Source organism: Grammomys surdaster, unplaced genomic scaffold, assembly GCF_004785775.1.
Source record: "Grammomys surdaster isolate TR1022 unplaced genomic scaffold, NIH_TR_1.0 136, whole genome shotgun sequence".
Classification (NCBI taxonomy): Eukaryota; Metazoa; Chordata; class Mammalia; order Rodentia; family Muridae; genus Grammomys; species Grammomys surdaster.
In genome coordinates this window covers 15003795-15020115 of record NW_021604594.1, presented here as the reverse complement: position 1 = coordinate 15020115, position 16321 = coordinate 15003795, and the positions used below count along the sequence as shown (strand labels likewise).

The window sequence follows — 16321 nt, the reverse complement described above, 5'->3', positions numbered from 1 at the left end:
GAATTGAGCTGCAAGCCAGGCGATCCGCCGGATGTGTCACCATCTCAATGTATCAGCGTCAACTAACAGCCTCCATAGTCTCATCAGCGGCCCACCGCGCCTGCACTAGCCGCTCATTGATGAGCACCTACTGAACGCTTCTGGCATCCCTTCTGGGGGCAGGAACCGGGAGAGCAAGTAGCCAGCAGTGTGGCTCCAGCATTTGATGTGTGCGAGGGGCCCCAGCTGCTCTAGCTGCACACTAAGCTTCGCATGGTTGCTGACTCTTACCACAAGTGGCAGGTTCATCGGAGCTATCCGCACAGTCAGCTTCACCGTCACAGAACCAATGGCTTGGGATACACCGCTGAGGGGAGGTGCACTGGAACTCATTGCCACGGCATGTGTGTGAGGCTGGAAGACAGGCACAAGAGTAAAACACAAGCAGGCTCCCATCTGTTGCCCATCCTTGAACTGGTTAATTGCTGTCATTAGGAAAAGGCCCTGTCTATTATGCTTCTATGGGGCTGCAGGTGCATAAGATACAAGAGGGAAATATTTCCCAGTTCTCCTGAATTTTTATTCAAGACTCCATAAATACAAGATGTAAGTTCTATTTGTTAGAACGTACCAAAGAGGGCCTAGCCAGGTAAACATTCTTGGCTGTTCAGCAAATCTGTGACAGGAAGATCCCTTCACACTGAGTTCAAGAACAACCTAGGCAAAATAGTAAGATCCTGTCCCAATAATCTATCAATTTTGATTAGATTTTAAAATATCAAAAACATGTCATTGTGCTGTAAAACTGTGTGAAATAAGTCTTGATTTTTTTTCTTGTTTATTTGGTTTATTTTGTTTGTTTGTTGTGTTTGTTTTTTCTAGAAAAAGTTCCTAGCCCTGGCTGTACTGGAACTTACTATGAAGACCAGGCTAGCCTCAAACTCACTGAAGAGATCCTCCTCCTGCCTCTGCCTCCCAAGTGCCATGATTAAAGGTGTGTGCCACCGTGCCTTGCTTGACTTATTAATTAAGTGAATTCTATTAAAATAATATTACTCTCAATTCTGTCCCTCACCACAATTTGTTAATCATAATTCTCAAAAGTTAGTAAAATTCTCACCTACTCACTATAACTCAGAATTGCTAGGGTACATGAGAGAGACAACTGCTTTTGGTCTTTATGTTAGCCTCTAATATGGGCTAACAAAGATTGGAGCCTCTAATGTTAGCCTCTAATGTGGGCACAAAGATTGGAATGAATTTTTGTCCTGAATGGAGTCTTACTCTTCTACTCTACAAGGCTCCCCCTTGCCTGGGCCATACTAATGCCAGATGGATTTGCGAGTAAATTGGTAAATTTCTTAAAAGATACATCTGTTCATACTAATTATTCTCAAAATTATTAAATTTTTAAAAAAAAAATTTTTCACTTCCACTGTTCATAAAGGAAATTGTTTCAGCAAAACTAAGCTACTCAAGATCACGACTGTAATATTCAGAAGTAATAACTTATGATAATACAAATACAGATTGAGGGTTAAAGGCCTGGGATACTAACAGGTTTCCAGAAAAACATATTTGAAGCAGGAGACTTCTCCCAACACTCCACTCCTATCTTAAAGCAACTGCCTTCCACATCTACTTACAGACTCAGTATTAAAGCTAGGACGTTTCTGTGCTGCCCGGTCGCTCCTCTGGAACCACAGAGGGCGAGGCAGCTTTATCATACTCACCGCAGTAAATGGGGTTCTCGTCGCTCCCGTCCCCACAGTCATTGTCTCCATCACACAAGTAAGCTCGGGGAACACAAATATTTGTAGTCTGGCATTTTGTGAAATCTGGCCGGCAACTGTGGGGAGCTTTAAAAAGACAACCAAATAGACAATTGGAACAGAACTACCAAATGTATCATAAACAACGTCGACGTTAACAGACCCAAGGAAGGGTCCAAAGCAGAGGTCCAAAGCAGAAAGGCACAGTTCAGGCTGGTGGTGGTAAAGAGAGGCCCAAGTTGGTTCTGGGGTAGCAAAGAAACATGTTCATGAGGTGAGTTTTTAATATGGCTGATATATACAGATCCATCAAATTAAGCAAACAACTCAAATATTAGGTAGATATATTTTTATAATCATTTACTTGACTATTACGAACACTTAGTTTTTGGATTTTTTTTTAATTTTTCAGAAAGCCATAGACTTTTTGGGTAAAAAAATCATCTCTTGTGTCCTAACATAGGACCACAGACCCAAAGGAAGGACTTAAGATACACTTACGGCAGTTCTTCTCATCTGAGGTGTCATTATCAAAGCAGTTGTTTATACCATTGCAGACATAACTGAGAGGAATGCACCTCCCATTGCTGCAAGTGAACTCTGTGGTGCTGTTGCAGTTCCTGAACAGGCATCCTTCCTCATCACTGTTGTCCCCACAGTCATTGTAATAATCACAGCGATAGTGGTATGGCACACATCGCCCATTGGCACAAGTGAAGGCTGTTGATTGGCACGTGTGAAAGGCTAGGAAGAAAAAAAGACATTGAGAGAAGATGCCTTCTAGTTACAGTTTGTAATGTTAACATTGTAACATTCCTATGGTTACAATTTGTCTCGCAGAGAAGATGCCTTCCAGTTAGAATTTGTAATGCTAACATTGTAACATTCCTAGGGTTACAGTTTCTAAGACAGAAGTGCCTGAAAGTCAGACTGGATGCAAAGTGCTTTTAAAGAAAGAAAGCACTTTAAGTGAGCGATGGAAGTCACTTCATTCGTACATAATTCTCAAGTATATCTCAAACGCAGAAAAGCATGCAAATGCCCAACTACAAATCCTCTTGAAAGTCCACTGTGTCTGGCTCCAATGGCATAAAAGCTGAAGAGGGACAGTTAGGAACAGTGTAATAAAATGATAATGGTAACCCCCTGGTGCTGTTAGTGCCATATTGTCATGCTCCACAGCCTGCTCTCTTGTTTCTTACAAGGTCTCTGGTAGCCATTGTTTTATAGACAGACTACCTGAGCAATATTTTTAACCTCTACAGAGACTAGAAATGTTAACCCCAGGATTTTAACCATCTACACGGAGGTGATTAAACAGAAATACAGCCTGGGTTGTTAGAGTAAATGTTTTTGACTCCAACAGAAAAGCCATCCATACACAGTGTTTTGTGCCAAACAGTTGCACAATGACATCTTAGCTCCAAACACCAACCCTGAGTCCAGCTTACCACAGACTGTGGGCAGCTCATCACTGCCATCACCACAGTCATTGTCATTGTCACATTTCCATTCCTGATTGATGCAATGCCCATTGAGGCAGGTGAACTGGGACTGACTACAGCGGGCACCTGTGTCCACCACGCAGTACTTGTTATCATTGGCCAGATACCAGCTGCCTTCGTGTGGACACTGACATTCAGCTCCATTTGGACCTAGGGCAGAGAGAAGCAAAGCGTGACCATAGGAACCTTTCTTAGATTCCTCCAGAATGGCATTTACGACATCTTAGAGATGAAACACCATCTGTGATGGTTTGTATATGCTCGGCCCAGGCAGTGGCCCTGTTGGAGTAGGTGTGTCACTGTGGGTGTGGGTTATAAGACTCTCATCCTAGCTACCTAGAAGGGAGTATTCTGCTAACAGCCTTCAAATGAAGGTGTAGAACTCTCAGCTATGCCTGCACCATGCTCGCCTGGATGCTGCCATGTTCCTGCCTTGATGATAATGGACTGAACCTCTGAACCTGTAAGCCAGCCCCAATTAAATGTTGTCCTTATAAGAGTTGCCTTGGCCACGGTGTCTGTTCACAGCAGTAAAACTTTAACTAAGACATATATCAAGATTCTGTCTTGAAAAATGTGCCTTCGTTTATGTGCATATAATCACTTAAAATAACTAAGACATCATCTACCTTTCGACTATATTCTGACCTCTTTTTCTATTAAAAATAACCACTCGCTGCCCATCTACACAATGACTCCCATGGAAGAATTCTCAAAGTACATATTTCTATGAAACTGTCCTCAATGGGATTCATAGTTCTACCAAACTAGACATGATAGCTCCTAAAATGAAAAATTACATTAATGGAATTCCTATTCTAGTCAGAAAGCTAAACCTTTCATCTTACGCTTTCCCTTCAACAAGCTTCCACTTAAACTGCCTTTACCAAGCCAATCCATGTAGAACAGAACAGTAACCCACAATACAACTCTCTCAAAAGATAACCCTTAGTCCACTTGATAAATAATCTAATATCAAGAATTTCAATTTCTTATTCTTCTTGAAGTTAATATACCCTTGCAGCTTCCCTCACCAAGTGTCCTTATTGTTATGGCGGTCCTTTGTCATTAAATTCCTGCTTTCATCTTCCTGCTCAGCCCCTTACCTGGAGCACAGATATGGCTGCATCCTCCATTGAACTGGTCACAAGGATTGCTACACTGCTGCTGCTGGGCTTTGACAACTGTGGAAATACCACTGGGCTGGGTGGGCAAACGAGTGGTCATTGTGATCAGATCTGACCCATCGTACTTGTTAGCACGGTAGATTTTTTTGGTGTAAAAGTCTGTCCAGTAAATGTACTCTCCATAGATAGTCAAGCCAAAGGAATGGAAGGCAGTGCTGACTATGACTTCTCGGTTCGAGCCCGTGAGTGTACTGCGCTCTATTTTCTGCCTGAAGCAAAGAGAAAGAAAGGCAATTGCTAAATTGAAAAAATAATTATAATGGTTAGGCCTACTTCAAATATCTAGTCAAGTAGTGCAGACATATACGGTGCGTGACATGTGTCTCTTTCTTGGTGATGGTAAGTCTTATTTGCTTATGCAACAGCCTACATATATCATTTCATAAGAGCCAGGCTAACATTAGAATCAGAAACAACCCAAGAAAGGATTTGCATAATGCATGGGACCTGGTATGAAAAATAGAAGAAAAAAAAAGCAAAAAAATAAAAAGAATTATTTCCTTTAATGATACCGATTACTTTGAGAAATTTACTTAGAATGACACAGAACATCGTTGCTATGGTTCAAATAAGAGAATGAAGGAAAAAAAAATCAGAATATTTCATCACAAAGGCTAGAATCTTCAAGGAAATAAACCTGCAGACAAACAACTGTAATGAACAAAATCATTTCACCTCTTGAACCCTTCAATCAGGATGACTACAATATAGCTACTTGGAGACATCCCACAATTATGTTACAAATGCTGAAAAGGGAGTTTTCAAGTGAAATTTGCTGAGAAGCACGCCAGAAAAAAAGGGCTAATTTGAAAAGAGAGCCCAAACCAACAGACGCATTATCCAAATCTGAGGCCTATAGTCAGAAATTGAGTGATTCCATTATAATTATAGCTGCACTTAGTGATGCAGAGATTTAGATGTCATAGGATATAGACAAATTCTCAGTCACCAAGCAAGAACATAAAATAGTTCCTAAAGCTTTAGGCAATTATCTCTCTGGTTTATCAGATTATCATCACATTGAGCAAGCCGTCTATGTCTAACAGCCACATGATTCAGAGACACCTACAGGCTAGCATCTGCCCAGTAGAGAAGGTCAGTCTCATGGTCCAAAGTGAGTCCATTGGGCCAAACCAGGCTGGTGTTCACAATGGGGACCCGGAAGTTTCCTGCCAGTGTGGCTCTCTCGATTTTGGCATTGGTACCCCAGTCAGTCCAATACATGTACCTAGTTAGTCAAACAGAGAACATAATTAATTCACAACAAGGAAGCTTTTAAAGATACTTTTTACAGTGGAAACATTCACTGATTGTAATAACCATCAATATGCAGGTAAGTAAAGAAGTATTCATTCTTGTCCACACTATATTGCCAAAATGGATGCTCTAAGTTAGACCAGGGAAAGTCAGCAAAAGCTCTGTCTCTGTGCAAATTTATACATCATCATCATTATTATTATTATCAATGCACATAAACTAATTTCTAGTCCCCACTCCATCCTCAAATAAGCAGATAAATCAAGAAGACCTTGGCATACCCTCGGCAAGGATCTAATACAATAGCTCTCGGTTTGGAAACACGGGCGATCACAGCACGATTAGATCCATCTTCGGCCATGGAATTGATTGTATGATTTGAAAAGTCACTGTAATAAATTCTTCTATTTATCCAGTCAAAGGCAATGCCATCAGTAACCCCTATATCTGGATATACACAAGTAGAGAGACACATACTCATAAGAAGATGTTAGAAGCTCAAAGGGCATTAAGACAACTCAGTATGTGGCCCTTCTTATATCTACTGCCAAGATAAACCCTAACCCGATGTGCACTTACTTGGCAGCAGGACAGTTGAAGAGCTGATCCCTGAATACAGGCTGACATAAGAAATCTGGCCACGGATAGAGTTTAACTTTTGTGTGAAGAAGATTCTATTATTTCTGCGGTCATAGTCCAGTGCGATGGCAGTTCCTTCCACATTTATCACTTGGAAAGGTAGGCTATGGTCTTGAGGGTCAAAGTGTAAACTTCTCAGGGAATTATTTAAGGCATAGATGAGGAAATCTTCTCGGAAAATAGCACAGCTCTTGCCATCACTTTCCAGAGTCCCAAAAGCGCATCCACATTTGGGGGTAGGCAACTCAGGTAAGGCAAAGCAAAAGTGGGAACACCCACCATTGCTTTGCAAACAAGGGTTATTGTCAAGCTCTTCTGGTGAGAGGGGCTGGACATGCTCATCAAAGATGGTCACGTCACGTAGCAAGTTAATATTGTCTCTTATCACTATTGGTGGATCTGTATTCCCTGGCTGCTTGCTAGCTTGGAAGACTTTTTTCAAATTTCTATCCACCCAAATGATAGACTCTCCAAAGACAGTGATGCCATAAGGAGTAGGGTAACGACTGCCATAACGAACCACTTGAGATTCTCCTCCATCACGATGGATCCTGGCAATTATGTCTAAGGAATCATCAACCCAATAAATATAGCCAGTGTCATGGTCCACTGCCAAGCCCCGAGGGGTGACAATGCCTTCAGAAACAAGTACAGTTCGATTGGTACAGTCAAGGAAAGAGCGTTCAATCTTTGGCTTCTGCCCATAGTCGGCCCAGAAGAGATATCTATGTTTGGGGTCAACAACAATATGCCTGGGCATATCCACTGAGACTCTGAGGAGAACACGGCGGTACGTGGTATTGATCCGTAACACTTCTATCAATGTTTCGTACACAAAGGCATTGGTAAAATAAAGATTTCCTACAAGAAAAAAAATAAGATGCTTGATGAATGGAAAACCAAGAAAAAAATTCATGATAAAATATATAAGGTTGAAGTATGATCACAGAAATGTTGGCAAGTGTGGGAAGCTTTAAATAGACAACCAGATAAACACTTAGAACAGACCTACCAAATATAAACAAATTTATTCTATTTTTCAAGACAATAAATTTCCATGTAAATTTCTAAAAATAAAAATTTTTTGCTTGGGAATTAAAGGGAATACTTTTTAAAATCTATTTTCTCAAAACTCTTCAGCTCCCTTCTTACTCACAGCCAGCAGTACAACTCCGTTCCTACTAAAAGGTGTATTTCTTTCTTCTTCTACTTAAAATATGAGTCTTTAACATTTTTCAAAGAGCCTAAATATACTTTATCATGGTACAGCCTAAAAGAGCAGAGAGAACACCCATAACCACCTCAGATTGCTAGACATGCCCTCAAATGTTCTTCGTATATAAGGTTAATGTGGTCTTTTCTAACTAAGTCTTCCTAACTAGTATAGATTTTTTTAATCCATTGACTTTCTAATAGCCACCAAACCCAAAATCCACTTCCCTTTTGTGTTAAAGAATAATGTAAATTTGAGAATAACATACTATACAAGTGAAGTACTATAAAATGAATGCATGTGATGAATAGAAGATGCTGGATCCTAAATTACTGATCCACGACAAGTCAGTTACTGAACTATCAATACTATGCACATATCATTTCCCAGCCTGCCTCAAAAAATAGCCAGAGAAATTAGTCCAATGTGAAATATGTAACTGATAATGTGTCTGTGTGTTATATCTCTACTCGAGATGGGATGCTGATGGTGATACCTGTGTTCTTACCTCCTTTAATCCAGGGCTGTCAAATAGTACCAGGTAGTATTTTAGGCTTGTGGGGTATATGGTTTGATTGCTTGTTTGTTTGTTTGTTTGTTGAAATGAGGTTTCCCATATCCCTGGCTTGAGTCAGGCTCACTATGTAACTGAGGATGCCCTTAACTCTTTTCTGATACTCCCGTCTTCTCTCCCTGGTACTGAGTTTGCAGGCATAAGCCAACGCACCCAGCCAAAATAAATGGTTTCTCTCTCAAGTGTTCATCTCTGCCATTGTGACATGACAACAGCCACAGAGAACCCCAAATGAATGACCGTAAGTGTGTCACAGTAAAATGGTATGAAGAGAAAATGGGTTACATTTGTCCTACTGGCCATACCATAATGACCCTACTTATCCGCACCATCAGAAACAATACACTTCACGATGGGAATTAGGAATCCATTAAAATCTTATTTAGCTAGGTTACTAGATTTACTACTTACAACGCATGTTTATATTGAAGCAATGCCTACTTATCAAGCTCAATAATATACAACGATATCCATTTTGATCAGAAATATATTCACAACATTTGTGATGTAGTAGTTCTCTAAGCACTGGCAGGCATGAGTGATAACTCAAACCTGGGTAGTTAACGAAGTCGTGAGCTGGGCATATTAGTAACCGAGAGAAACACCCAACGATTTTTGTACACATTAACGAGGAAGCAATTAAGAATCTGTAATTGCTTGACATTTAAGCAAGTGAAAGCCTTTCCTCTTCATAATTTTTAGATCTCTCTAATCTAGACATTGCTGTCAACCTTAGGACGAAAACTACAAACCCACAATTTAATATTCTTCCTGCATGATTGAATAAAAATAGAAGAAAGTGAAATGATTCTTTCATAATTAATCTGTCAAATAAAATACCTCATCTTTTTATTTCGTGAGTATGTAGCCTAGTCTTAAATGACCTTACCGATTATCTAGAAAAGCCAATTAAGATGGCAGAGATGGAAACAAAGGTACAGACCACATACCTGCTACCCAATCCACGGCAACACCCCGGATTCCATTTGCTCCTATGCCGTAGGTAACAATGTTGGTAAAATTAGACCCATTGGGTCTGATTCTACGAATCCCGTTAGAGGATCTTTCAGAGTTGCTAAAATCACACCAGTAAATAAAGCCATTGGCAACATCCACATCTGCATGCAGAACATTTCGTCCTAGAACATTTAAGAAAAGTCAACCAACTGAACCGGCACCTCCTTTCCCCTTTTTATTAGCACTTGTCAATGGTGCAGACTGATGTGCACCTCTATCATCAATACCCTGCTCCTGACCACTGTTCCCCACTGCCTGCATCTAAGTTCTCATCCCATTTTCCTGTACTTCTATATGTCTCTTCCTTTGTTTTTATGGCATGTATACATACATGTAAATATGTAACTTCAAGGGGCTGAGGCTGCTGACTGTTGCTCATATGCACTGACGGCTTAGTATTGGATCAATGGTAGGTTAGGGAACAAGTTCCTCCTGGGGCCCAAGTCAAATGAAATAGATAATCAATGGGGGAAATGCCTCTTTACAATGCAGTGACTGACTGAACGCCTTAGCTAAATTACTGACAACATACTCTAAGAAGATTCCATATCAAGAACATAACACTACCTGTCAAGGTTCATTTCTTCTGAGTTTGTTTCCTTTTTCTTGTTGGGTTTGGTTTGGCCTTGCAATGCTGGGGAGCAAATCCATGGCCCTTAATGCTACCACATAGCAAGCACTATTCCACTAAGCTCCACCTTTGGTTTTCTGAAACAGATATCCTTGCAAGGATATCCTCACATATTTCTTATGGTACTAGAAAACTCTTGAGTTCTAGCCACACACCTTGGCATATCTGAGGGATTTACAGATTCACAGTATGCAAACATAAGTGTAGTAAAAATATGATTATTAAGAGTCAGGTGTGGTGGCACATGCCTTTAATTCAAACACTCAGGAGGCAGAGACAGGTGAGAACTCTAGGAATTCAAGGCTAGCCCGGGTTTCAGGCCAACCAGGGCTACGAAAAGAAAAAAAAAAAAAGAATATTTGTGGATTCTTTTATTGTTATGTTGCATAATAAGCCTACAGAACAAGTTTTCCTAAACAACCATTCTGCAATAATTCATGAAAAATCCATGCTATGCTTTCTGCCCCTCAAGGCCTGTGGTTCTCATAGATTGGCAAAATCTGGCCCCATTAGGAATGCAGATCCCCTAGCCACGCCCCAGAGTTCTAAGTGAGCAAACTCCAGGGATAGGGCTTGGCTCACTCTGAGTTTGACTACCTTCAGTTCAGTCTGATGAACTGAAGCTTATCAACCACACTGGAGCTGGCACCAGACAGCAGCAAGCCTTACTTATTTAGGAGTTCCCTTACCTCGTCCAGCCACTGGCACCATGGCCTCTGAGTGATCAGACAATTCCAAGCTAAAACCTCTAACTGCAGGCAGCATGGAAACGACCATGAAAGAGTTATATGGAGAACAGGCGCGACCATCAGGGCTGAGCTTAAACCCACTGGCACAGGCGCAGGAGAACATTCCACCTGGTATGGGCAGGCAGATCTGCTGGCAAGCATTTGGGTTGTTGCTACAGCCATTGGAAGAGTCAGCAGCATCTAAAAGAATTCAAAATCCATCTGTAATCTTATGTGCTTGGCAAGCTAGCTCATTTCTTTTAATTGAGTCAACCAAATATTATTAAAAATAATAAGCATATAACAAGATCAGCAGGCTAAAATCAATACTAAAAGACAGGGATTTGAATGCCTAGCTAGGACTGAGAGGAAGCAGTACATGGCAGTTAGAAGATGAAGCAGTGTTGTGTTGTGTTGTGTTGTGTTGTGTTGTGTTGTGTTGTGTTGTGTTGTGTTGTTTCTTTCTCTAAAAAAACACACTAAGATTAAAGATGGCAGAAATCTATATACAGACCCTCTTGTCTTTCAACCTATGAGATAAGGATATTTAACAGGCATCTTTAATTACATGCAAGGAAAAAATAAATAGCAAATAAAAAACAACATCACTGATTCTCATTGGTTAGAGACTAAAAACTATGAATTGCTACTATGAAAGCTTGGTAGTCTGAGGCAGGCAGATCTCTGAGTTCAAGGTCTTTCTTACCCATATTCAAGACTCTGAATCAATAAAATAAAGAAGTCAATTTGTTGGGAGAGGGGTGTATTCCTGTTAAGACTAAAAATTCTGTCCCAACATTCACAAACAAATATTCTTCCTTATCAGTGCTAACCAGTAAATAAAAAAGCAACTGCCCTTCATGGAAGTTCTATTACAACAAGAAACCTGGACAATAAAAAACAGATGATATACTTAGGAATGCTATAAAATAAGCAGGGTCAGCATTAAAACTTGGGAGAAAAGCTGGCAGTGGTGGGACATACTTTTAATCCCAGCAGTTGGGAGGTGGCAGCAGGTCTATCTCTGAGTTCAAGGTCAGCCTGGTCTACAGAGTGAGTTCCAGGATAGCCAGGGATACTCAGAGCACCCCTGTCTCTGAAAACCAACAAGAATAGGAGTAAGTTTACTCTGAAGCCAATTCTGGCCTTTGAGATGCCAGATGAATCAGACACTTAACTGTCAAATATACCAAGTCATTCTGCATGCATGTGCATGCATGCACCAGGAACTACACAGTGTGGAAAGAGGCTTCTATATGTGAGGGTGCAGACATGTGACTATGCAGCACACAGGACAAGTACTCACTGCGACGGTGGTAAACCCGAAGACCCCTCAGGCTCGGAACATTATCTCTGAAGACTACTTTGTTACTCCCAGAAGACTTGTCAACTCTTTCAATGACCTCATACTGTTCATCAGAATAATAAAGGAAGGAGCCATGGACCGCAAGGCCCCATGGGTGGGCCAGGTGGTGCACCAGGATCATCCTCTCTGTGCCGTCCACATTTCCTCTTTCAATCTGAAAGATCGGAATTCTCGTTACTTGGCTGATTCATAGTGAATGAAATACGAGAACACGTTTAAATTAATATTCTCTTGCATTTCTGTGGCACTCTATCCTTTCTTCAGATTTCTCAGACCTGTTATGGAATGGGTCCATACAGTGAACAGGCCAACATCCTTGTCTTTGACCGCTGACTCCCTCTTACAAACAGCCAACTATCTCACCCGCCCACTCACAGCATGCTTAAGAACACATAGAAATGTCCAAGCATGCACCATCCTGCAGTAGCTGATAGACACTGGCCATAACATCTTTACCCACGATTTCTTTAATCAGGATAGGAGACGTGTCCCCCAGAATTATGGGACAGTCATACTGGATGGGAGCCAAGCATGATGCTATGGTGTGAAGTCAAAATGGCTTTTGTCTATTGAGAAGGAATCAAGTAGTCTGCTTCTGAGGAGTGTAGGGGCTGTAGCAGGATTAACTCAGATCCAAAAGCCTGTCTCTTTATACTTTCTCTGCATTAGCAATCTAGTTGGGCACAGCTGACAGAGACAGTGAGGTCTGGTTTATTCACTACCTCATAGACAAGGGAACTCTGAAGGTTATATGCCAGAACTGACAGGCATTCCAAAAACCATAGAAGAAAAAAGCCTTGCACTTCTAGGCTGCCAATGACTAGAACAGACAAACTTGGAAGCTGCCTCTCCAGGCCAGCGCTCTCAACTGGCCAAAGACCACATTGGTAGCTGCAGTTTTATAAAGACAGTGGTTTTATAAAAACATGAAAAAGAATCCAATAATAGAATGATAGCCAAGTCGCTCATGACCACAAGGCTCAGAATTGTGGCCGTATAAGAAGTCTGGACATAAGGCAAAATAATGATGAAAAGCAGGGACCTTTGAAGATTAAATAAGGAAGACTATTTTCCTTAGACAGGAACAAGAGGTGGGGCATTACTTTTCACAGGTCCAGGAGGACACCGTGGGTAAGAACAGGAAGGGGAGGGTTCCAGTGCTGTCTAGCCAGTACTAACTTATACGCAGAGACCACCCCATGTGACAAGAACCCCCTCATTGTTACATACAGGCACCCAAGCATGGAAGGTGTTTAGGCACGTGTTGCAAGTTTGATGTATTTTTATTGTTTTGGGGTATGTACCCATATGCATACATGAAAATCACAGCACTTCCTCTTTCTACCACGTGGGTCTCGGGGATAAACTCAGGTCACTGGGTTTGGCAAGTGTCTTTACCTACTGAGTCATCTCACTGAATCCACAACTTCACCACCACTGTGAGAACCAGGAGAGCAGAGGCCGTAAGTACACTGGTGTTAAGTAGAGTTGGCAAGTGCCCTAAGTTTGATGCCCAGAACTGTAGCTCTATTACTAGTAACAGTAACAACAATGACATCTTGGAAACGAAGCAATCGTCTGGTGATCTGACAGCAATGCCTACTGCATGATCATTATGGCTAATATCAGTGTCAATAATCTAAACTCCCTACTGTTGAAAGAGTTCAACCTACAAACAATCTAGTTTATCTCTAATTATTTCTGAGCACTTCTTTTTGCCAAGATCAGCTACATAAGCATACAGCAAACGCCAGGTCTCAAATGGAACCATATAGTGCACTGGTTGCAGAATAAAGGAGCTCTATCTTGGAGTTATCAGCAGAGGAAGTTTCTGTGTATTAACCATACGTAATGGTGTGTACTAACCATGTCATGTCTTTAGCTGCTGAGCTGAAATGCTTCCTCGGTCTCCAAGAAAGATGTCATGTAAGTCTGTGTGTGTCTGTGTAGTGTGTGTGTGTGTATGTATGTTGTGTATGTCTGTGTGTGTGTCTGTGTGTGTGTACTCTGCAACAGGAGAACCTAAAGTGTTCTCAAAGAAAAGAGTGACATCACTGAAACATTAAATAAATGTCTCTGAAAGAACAAGTAAGAAATGGAAACTGGTGATATCTTATCCCGAATGAAACGAAAGGTTTATAGGAAAAAAGAATAACCATCATTCTGTATTTCCATACACTGCACATAGAGGGGGTAATGGAGTACAAGATTACAGTAAGGAGAGCATCGTGAAGAGAAAGGTCAACAGCAAGGCTCACAGTTCAAGCTGCCAAGAACTCAGCACATTCAGAATCACACAGCTGTTCACACTACAGATAGTGAAAACTAAAGGCACTCATACCACGCCTCTGCTGGTGACTGCCCAGTAGAGCTTCTGCTCCTGGATGTCCAGGGTGACAACCTCCAGATGTTCCATGTTCCCAGTGAAGAGAATTTTTAAAGAAGTTCCATCCATGTTAGCACTTGCGATCTTGGCAGGAACCCCACTGTTTGTCCCTTGGTCTGACCAATATAGTTTCCTAGAACCATGAAAAAATACGAGTGCTTCACGAACAAGGAAATAGATGAGGGCAACACAAGGTAGGGGAGCATTTAACCAGTGTCCTGCCACTGTCTCCATAATTCTCTTATGGGGGAGTGGGAGGGGGCTACATGCCATTTTAGATGGTACAGGATGGTAAAATTTCCCATCTACTCAGCCTTTAAGTTCTGATAAGTCACAACGTACTGTTCACCGTTCTGTCTTGTATTGTCTAATCCCTACAATTCCTGCATAGGCAACATTAAGTATTCTTTGCTTGAACTTAAAAGATACAGCTTATATCCTTCACATTCAACGTAATCCAGAGTGACTGCTCTTCACAGTGACAGCTCTTCCTCATTGGGGTTTACTTTGTTCAAATGTCACATATCCTACCGTTTGAAATGTTAACAGGACACGTCATCAGACAGAATAGGGCATAGACAGTGATGACATAGATGACAGCTATAGATGGTGCAGACAGGAACATACTGCCATTCGGTATCACTTACCCACGTGCAGGATCAACAGCTATGCCAACCGGGAAACCAACACCAAGAGAGGTGCCGTCATTGGTAATCAGGGTTTTTCCATACCTCGTATCTCCCTGGAGTGTCAACACCTGCAGCCCAAAATCATGTATTAGAACTTAATTTCTTTCATGGAAATAAAGACAGGTGGGATACAAAGCTAAAGCATGGCCAGGATTGAGATAGATCCAGTTCCAGAGGATCTAACATTCTCTTATGGCCTCCATGAACAGGGCTTCAACGTGCCACACTGACAGCAAAGTGCTTCCCAACTGAAGAATAAACCTAAAAGTCACTACCTATCCTGTTCCTTTACACTTAAGGCTTGTCTGTAAAGTTGCTATTGGCTATAGATTGTTTGTCTGTGTTAATGTTTGCCTCTCTATTCCTCCCTCAACCACACACACATGCACACGCACACGCACACGCACACAGAGGTACAAACAAATGCAGCACGCAAGTGTATAGGTGCTACATTTCTCCCTCATTCTGCACCCTGTCTAGCATTTCTAATTCCTGCTTGAACTACAGTAATTTTTCTCATTTCAAGTTGCCTCTTTCCATTACAATCTCCTACCTTTTCTGAGCCTAACAGTCTTCTTGGGTCACATTAAGTCCCTTCTCCTTGGCTTCTATTCTACCTCAAGTTCTCTCACACAACCACCTGTATGTAGGCTTCACTCTTAAGCTACACATTTTTTCAGTGACTTGGCGTGCAGCTACCCCTAGTGGAAAGCAGCTTCTTCAACACCCACTCCTATTTCCAATGAGGAATGAAGTGTGTTTCACCCGTGCTGGAACAATACAGATAAGCACACATTCTATCTGTTTTGTATGCGTTCATCAGAAAAAAAAAAAACTTTAAATTTATATTACCTAAGAGATTAACCAATACAGATCCTTGGATGGATAATCTCCCATTTTGAATACAGTAATAGTTGGCTCACAAGACTTTTACTTATTGTGCTATGAGGTTTAGCAAGGTCAGGAAGACATTTGTCCAATGTCAAACAGCTCATGGCTGGAGGTTATCATTGCTGTCGCCATTCATAACACATATTTGGTCTTAGTATAATTCTGTTTTTTTATCCCAGGGTTTTCATCCCTCTGTCTTTTCCATATTGTCTTTCTAGAAATAGGTATTGGTCACCTTCCAGGGTCAGCTAGAATAGGAACTAACAAGCTTTCCACCAACCCTCCTTGTTAATAGCATTTTATATTTACTACTCTTCTCATGCTGGAACAAGATTATTGCTTTCTGGGTGAACTTCTTAAAAGGAAAAAAATGCTTTGCTCATCTTTGAATATCCAGTACTAACCAATACCAATCCATAGAAAATATTTACTAATACCTGCTGAATGAATAAAATATGCAAGTAAAATAGACACAAGGCCAGGCTGA

At 41.2% G+C, this 16321-nt stretch overlaps 1 protein-coding gene across 1 annotated transcript in view; it reads right to left on the bottom strand.

Annotated features, from left to right (window-relative positions):
* Positions 1-16321, bottom strand: part of Lrp2 (LDL receptor related protein 2) — a 160544-nt gene that overhangs the window by 49036 nt on the left and 95187 nt on the right. Inside the window, exons 34-46 of the mRNA XM_028762987.1 lie at positions 14902-15011; positions 14210-14387; positions 11809-12022; positions 10464-10703; positions 9077-9265; positions 6280-7200; positions 5982-6147; positions 5513-5671; positions 4363-4652; positions 3203-3406; positions 2253-2495; positions 1713-1838; positions 271-393 (exon numbers count right to left, since the gene is read on the bottom strand). Of these exons, the coding sequence (XP_028618820.1) occupies positions 271-393; positions 1713-1838; positions 2253-2495; positions 3203-3406; positions 4363-4652; positions 5513-5671; positions 5982-6147; positions 6280-7200; positions 9077-9265; positions 10464-10703; positions 11809-12022; positions 14210-14387; positions 14902-15011 (3163 nt within the window). The remainder of the gene's footprint in view (positions 1-270; positions 394-1712; positions 1839-2252; positions 2496-3202; positions 3407-4362; positions 4653-5512; positions 5672-5981; positions 6148-6279; positions 7201-9076; positions 9266-10463; positions 10704-11808; positions 12023-14209; positions 14388-14901; positions 15012-16321) is intronic.